At 34.1% G+C, this 6,950-nt stretch overlaps 1 protein-coding gene across 1 annotated transcript; it reads right to left on the bottom strand.

Annotated features, from left to right (window-relative positions):
* Window positions 1-5,426: 5,426 nt before the first annotated feature.
* On the bottom strand, window positions 5,427-6,687 carry LOC124921034 (feruloyl CoA ortho-hydroxylase F6H1-3-like). Its single transcript, XM_047461634.1, has one exon. The coding sequence runs from the start codon at window positions 6,637-6,639 to the stop codon at window positions 5,515-5,517; it is 1,125 nt and encodes a 374-aa protein (XP_047317590.1). The 5' UTR covers window positions 6,640-6,687; the 3' UTR covers window positions 5,427-5,514.
* Window positions 6,688-6,950: the final 263 nt, after the last annotated feature.

The following is a 6,950-nucleotide window of genomic DNA, read 5'->3' on the forward strand; positions in this document are numbered from 1 at the left end:
TGATACTAAGATCGGCGATCGAGTATGGATATATATATAGTTTGCTTGCTTAAACATTATTAATATATTATTAAAAGCACTCAGTCAGTCAAAAGCATTTATTTATTATTATATCTCTCTTTCTCACAAAATAAAAGAACATGTGCTGTTTTGTGTGTGAGAGAGTGAGATGGCGGGCGGAGGACAAATTAAGTGGTAGGGTAGGTGGAGGTCATACCACATTTTTGACTTTTCAAAATATCTAGCTTCGATGAAACTGCAACAATGTTGGTGTTCGGATTGGATTTAGAATTATTTAAATAGTTGTTGTTGTGGTGTTTCTTATTTTGAAAAATTATATTATTAGTTGAAAATATTTAAGATGTATTAATTTTTAAAATAAGAATATTTTATTTAATTGAAAAACATTGTTACACCAAACAAGGCTTTAGATAGTAGTAAAAATGACCAAAAATAAAATAAGTCTATATTGATTTAGTTTATAATCTCAAATTATCAGATTTTGCATAATATATATAATATATATATATAACACAACTATAACAAATCACATGGTACTCGTACTACAACGCACGACTCGTTAAACAAGTTCTAAACCGGTCGGATTGTTGACTTGCGGGTTGATCTGTCATCGAAATTATAAATGTGAATTTAGTCTAGTGGATATAAATTTTGTTGCTCGACCTGAAAAATAGGTCACCATCGTCGTCTCGTCTTTTTGAGAGACATTTCATTTCCTTTTAATTATGCTTTGAAATTGGTTTGGTTTTTGAAAATTTAAATCTCGATAATCTTAATCTCATAATTTACTCTGCTATCGAATCAACTAAAAATAGATGAGGAACCAAGCAAGAGAAGAGAGATAAATCGACGCTTTTAAAAGACTGGTTTTTTTACTTTTAGAGTCGCCACATGGTTTTCTACGTGAGAGACCAAGAAAAATAATTGTTTTGCGCGTACAAATGCATTTTAAAAAAAATTCTAAGTTGGTTCCATGTCCGGTGACACTTTAGAAATGACGTTAGCGTTATGTCGTTCGTGCCGGTCCAAAGGGCGGTATCTACTTTAAAATTTCGGCTATTTTTGAAATTTTAAATTTTGCGTTTTATTTTGTCAAATTATTCCCCAATCCCAAAAGATGCGTCTAGACTTTATATTAATTTAATCCTTGAACATGGATCTGGATTATATCATTGACATTTTAAAAATTAAAAATGACGAAAATAAACAAGTATCTATAGTCGATATAAAAGATGGTAAAATTGTACTTGTTGATAGGGTTCATAATAGTTGATTGTAATCACTACAATGCTCTTAATAAAGTTTTTGACTTGATTTGAATGATGTTTTACAACCTCTTTTAAAAATAAAAAATAATGCAAAAAGTTTGAAGAACAACCTTTAATGACGGATTGTTGTTTTGAGGTTCTTTCTTCTTCCTTGAGTTCCCGTCTGTTTGAAATAGTATTGGGATCCTTTTAAAGGCATCTAGGTCTCGGGATCTCCAACCTATCTCCTTTCGCTAAAATTAGTTTGTCCTTATCTTCTCTCCCACTGAATTCTCCCTCCATGCTCACTATGATTCCCTTTTGAATTGTCGAATTTAATACCTTATAGGAATAGAAATGATTTCGGTTGCTTTTCAAATAAAGCCATACTTTATGTTGAATAGACTTGAATAGTTGGGCTTTCTTAATGGGTCAACCCAATTCTCTATTCGTTAGGGTTTCTGTGTTAGGGTTTCTGGGGACAGAGTGTTATATAAACCCATGTAATAACCCTAGTTTGTTATATCAACTTTGTAAACAATCTTCTCAATAATAATCTCTTTCTTCTAGTGGACGTAACAAAGTTCTATCTTGGTGAACCACCTTAAATCTCTGTCTATTTATTGTTTACGTCATTCTTACGCATTACATGTAACACATCCGATGTCACATCTTCATCACGAAGAAGAAGAAGGGACCCAAGCTTTGGTTGATAATTGTGAATGCGCGATGGACAACCTTTTAAATGTGGGCCAATGGTTGGTGATGGGCGTTGGGAGTTTGTTGTCTAGTCTTGTACATTGACCTCAATAGGTGCCTCAACCTAGGCTTGCTTCCGTGGAAGATCAACTCGGGTTCTGTGCATGGGTCGAGCCTCTACGGGGTTGCCAATACCTCCTGTTAGTCCTTCCGTCTAGTGGCCGCACAAAGTGGTCGTCGACAATTTTTTATCGACCTTTTTTTAACGTGCAAACATACAAAAATAATTAATAGATATAAACTCATTTAGCAAATATCATTAATTTATTTAATTATTTGTATGTTTTTGAATTTTATTTGAAATTATCCCGATTTTAATTATTTTTTAATCTAATAATGGATACGACATTATTTTCAAATTAATTAATTATTTATTTCCCTTGCAATGATCCAGTATTAGAATTTTTAGAAAATCTTTAATGGCTCACGATAATTTAAATTTTTTATAAATCGAGAAAGTTAAAAATGGGTTCGTATAGAATGCCATAGGAACCCATTTTGTACCAAGTTTGGATTAAACAAACATTCGACTATTTCATTAGCATAACTTGTGTGATGAAACCTAACCCAGTCCTTACCTGAGGACATATGTTCGACTAATTCATCAAAGGGTAGTGATGTGTAATGAAACCCGACCCATTCCTTACTCGAGTATGGACATTTAGCTAATTCATTCACACAACTTGTGTGATGAAACCTTACCTAGTCCTTATTTAGGACGAAAATTCGGCTAATTCATCCACGAGGATTGATGTGTAATTAAACATGATCCAGCTCTTATTCAAGTACAGAATATGGCTAATTCTACCACATGGATGGTATTTGGCTTCTAATTCGGCTAGTGTTAGCTTTCGACATAAACTAAAGGTTGATCGAATGACTTACAATACTTTATCGAAGATAGACGTGCAACAAATGGTGTTTCTAGGTACACTCAAGTGAATCATAAAATATGATTTTGTATACTATCAACAAATAGTATTTGTACACCAATACAATCATCAACAATTGATTGTGCATACCATCAATAAATGATATTCTTAGGCATACTAACATTAATATTAACATCAACAAATGATCCTCGTGCATACTATCAAAGTATTCCTAATCTGATTGACACAAACATCAATAAACGATAGTGTGAGAAACCAACAATTAGAAAATATGGTACACAAGTACGATCATCAAAAATTAATCGTATATACCTCAAACGTGTTTTTTTTCCATAAGATTGTATTATCTTCTTGTACATACGTCATCAAAAATAATTTTATTATCCCAGATATGTACTATCAATAAATCATATACGTCATCAACCTAGGATCATATCACTTTAAATATGTACTATCAACATAAAGTGTCCTCATCTTGCATATACATTATCAACATATGATCGTCGTGCTTCAAATGCGTATTATCCATTAATAGTGTCAATGATCAAAAACTATTAACTTTCTATTCCAATTAGGATTTGATTTAGTTTCTAACTACGGTTAGAGTTTGATTTAGTTTTTAACTATGTATAGGGTTTGATTAAGCTTTTGACTCCATCTAGAGTTTGGTTTAGCTTTTGACTTCGACAAAGATTTGGTTTAACTCATTACTCCATCTAGGGTTTGGTTTAACTTTTAACTACAATTTGGTTTTTGTTAAACTTTTAACTACAACTAGGGTTTAAGTTTAGCTTTTGAATCCAACTAGGGTTTATGTTTAACTTTTGACTCCGACTAGGGTTATGTTTAGTTTTTAACTCTAGTTAGGGTTAGATTTAACTTTTAACTTTGGTTAGGGTTATGTTTATATTAAGAATGGACTTGCAATGCATCCACTAGTCGGATGACTTATAAGCTATGGAACGTTGCGAATTGAGAATCCTCGACCCTAAGAATGATTGTTTTATATAAACATATATTTTTTTTCAAAATGACATTCACAACTGTTTGTAAATAAAAGATGGTTTTTTAGTCAGTTTTTAATTTTATTTTACTAGAGAACCCAACTCCTCGTACATTGTTTTTTTTGGAAAATTTCCATAATATCGTACTTAGGGTTTTCTTTTTTTTCTAAGTGACTTTCACAATTACTTATAAGTCATAAATCGTTGATTTAATTAAATATTTTATTTACAAAATAACATAATTTTTGGTTGATTAATTTTAGACAAATGCCCCTATAGTATCATACATAGGGTTCTTTTCTTTCTTTTTCAAAATGACCTTCACATCAATTTGTAAATCAACAATTGTTGATTTAATCATTATTTAAGAGAATAAAACACTTCATACATTATTTGTAGAAAAATACCCTCTAGTATCATACATAAAAAAGTTATTTCTTTTTCAAAAAACATTACAACTACTTGTAAATCAACCATCGTTAATTCAATTATTATTTACGAGAGAACACCTCTCTTCGAAGTTATTTTTAGAAAAATATATCTCGAATCATGCATATATTATTTTTTATTATTTTTCAAAATTATCTTCACAACTATTTATAAATCAGAAATCGTTGAGTGAGTCATAATTTACGAGAAAACACATTTCTTTATAGATTATTATTAGAAAAATGACCCTCGTATTATACATATGTTTTTTTATTTTTCAAAATAACTTTCACAACTCCATGTAAATCAATAATAGTTGAATTAGTCATTATTTATAAAAGAACACAACTCTACGAGTAGATTATTTTTAGCTAAATGTCTATTGCAGCATACCAAGGATTTTAATTTAGATAATGATGTATTTTCCCATAAATTTCCCAAATATATAATTTAGGGTCTTGCTTAGATATTATTTATTTTTTTTGGAAAATAAAAATGGGACAACGGATTAAGTATGTAGCCCGCAAACAAACTTAATCATTTAACGAGTCGCAGAACTTGCCGTCTAACGGGCACGAACCTAGAAACACATGATTAATATATATCTCTTATTACCGCTAGGCTAGAATAGGGAATAAATTCTCCACACTTATGAAGTGAAGTTTAAGAGTTTTTATAAATAAAAATACTTTTTTTATGTTTTTTATGATTTATAATATTAACTTACTAATTTATGACAAATGTAACTAATTATAATTTAAACTATTATAATAAATTAAACCGATTAATCATGTTTTTAACGGGATCAAATTTTTGTTATAGATTTTGCATTTAATACGTACCACCTTCACAAAATATGGTCATTTTATAGAATGAGTCTAAAGTAATGAAGAGAGAATGAAAAAACTAACATATTTTGTGAACGTGGTACCTAGTAGAACACAAAATTTGAAATATTATATTTGATTATGTGTTTATCATCATTTTTTTTACTTTGAAGATAATAATGAATCAATAATATTAATTTATCCATACATATATCTTCTAGAGATGAAGTAGAATTAGCACGTGCATCTCTTCAACAAACAATTAAATTAAATGAACTCAATTACTCTCCTCTTATACATTTGATTATGAAATTAGGAGTATGAATGAATGTTATTATATCTTGGCGAAGTCGACAGTCCCCTTGCCGTCGTGAGCCTTCCTAAAGAAATGCTTGACATAATCTGAGTAGAGCACTTGCTTATATATGGGAGTCTCCCCGCTCTGTATGACCTCCGGCAAGGGTCCGATGACATCGTTGGGCCTGGGGTTGACGAATATGGGAACGGAGATCCTGTTGTGGGATCCGTTGGCTGCGACCCTGTGCTCGACACTCTTGTAGCGCCCGTTGCTCATTATCTGCATGGCGTCCCCGATGTTGATGACAATGGCTCCGGGGACGGGAGGAACGTGGATCCAGGTGGTCTGATCAGCAGCAGCAGCAGCGTCGTCGTGGTGGAGTTTCCTGACATAGAGGCCTCCGACTTGATCCTGTAGGAGGATGGTGAGAGTGGAGACGTCGGAGTGGCGGCCGACTCCGATGGTGAGATCGGGATTGGGGCACTTGGGATAGTAGTTCATGTTGATCCTCTTGGAACCCATAAAGAGGTTTTCTTTAGCTTGGTCGAAGTCCTCGTTGTGGACGTTGAGCCTTTGAGTGAGTGCCTTGAGAAGGTTCTTGATCATGATTTCGGAGGTGTTGAGGAATTCCAAGGCCTCGTCTCTGCAGGAAGAAGGCCAGTGGGCATGGGCCTCCTGATTGGAGACGAAGAATAGGCTAAGATAGTCTTTCCACTCGAGGGCTTTCTCAGCGTGAGGGGTGAAGCTGGTCCCGAACCGGACATTGTTGGTGGGGGAATTGTCCTTGGAGTGTTTCTTCTTCTCCTCGGCCGGCTGCCTGAAAAACCTGTAGGTGGCTTCCTTGACATCCTCCAGCACCTGAAGGGGGACCCCGTGGTTGACCACTTGGAAGAAGCCCCATTTCTCGGCGGCGTCGCAGATGGAGTCGGCCACTTGGGGATCGTGGAGCAGGTTGGACATGTCGATGACGGGAATGGAGTGCTGATTGACCACTGTTTTCATGTCGATCCTTTCCTCGAGAGGCTGAACGTATTGTCTGGGGAGGGATCGGAGGCCCAATTCGGAGAGACCCTTCACTCCGTGCCCTTCATGGACGGCGTACTTTATCACATCGAATGACTCGGTCCTCTCGGATGATGCGATTGTCATTCCAGGAGCCATATATTATAAATTATATATGCAGATCAAGAGATATATTTAATATATAAATGAAACGAGTTTATAAGGATCGATGAAGAGGAGCGAGATTATAAGTAGATTAATGATACTAGGATCGGCGAGTATATATAGTTTGCTTAAACATTATTAATATTATTAAAAGCACTTAGTCAGTCAAAAGCATATATTATATTTCTTTCTCACATAATAAAAGAACATGTGCTGTTTTGTGAGAGAGATAGATAGCAGGCGGAGGACTGCAAATTGGTGGTGATGAGGTCCACAAAACATTTTTGACTTTTCAAATCATTTCA

This window comes from Impatiens glandulifera, chromosome 1, assembly GCF_907164915.1.
Source record: "Impatiens glandulifera chromosome 1, dImpGla2.1, whole genome shotgun sequence".
NCBI lineage: Eukaryota > Viridiplantae > Streptophyta > Magnoliopsida > Ericales > Balsaminaceae > Impatiens > Impatiens glandulifera.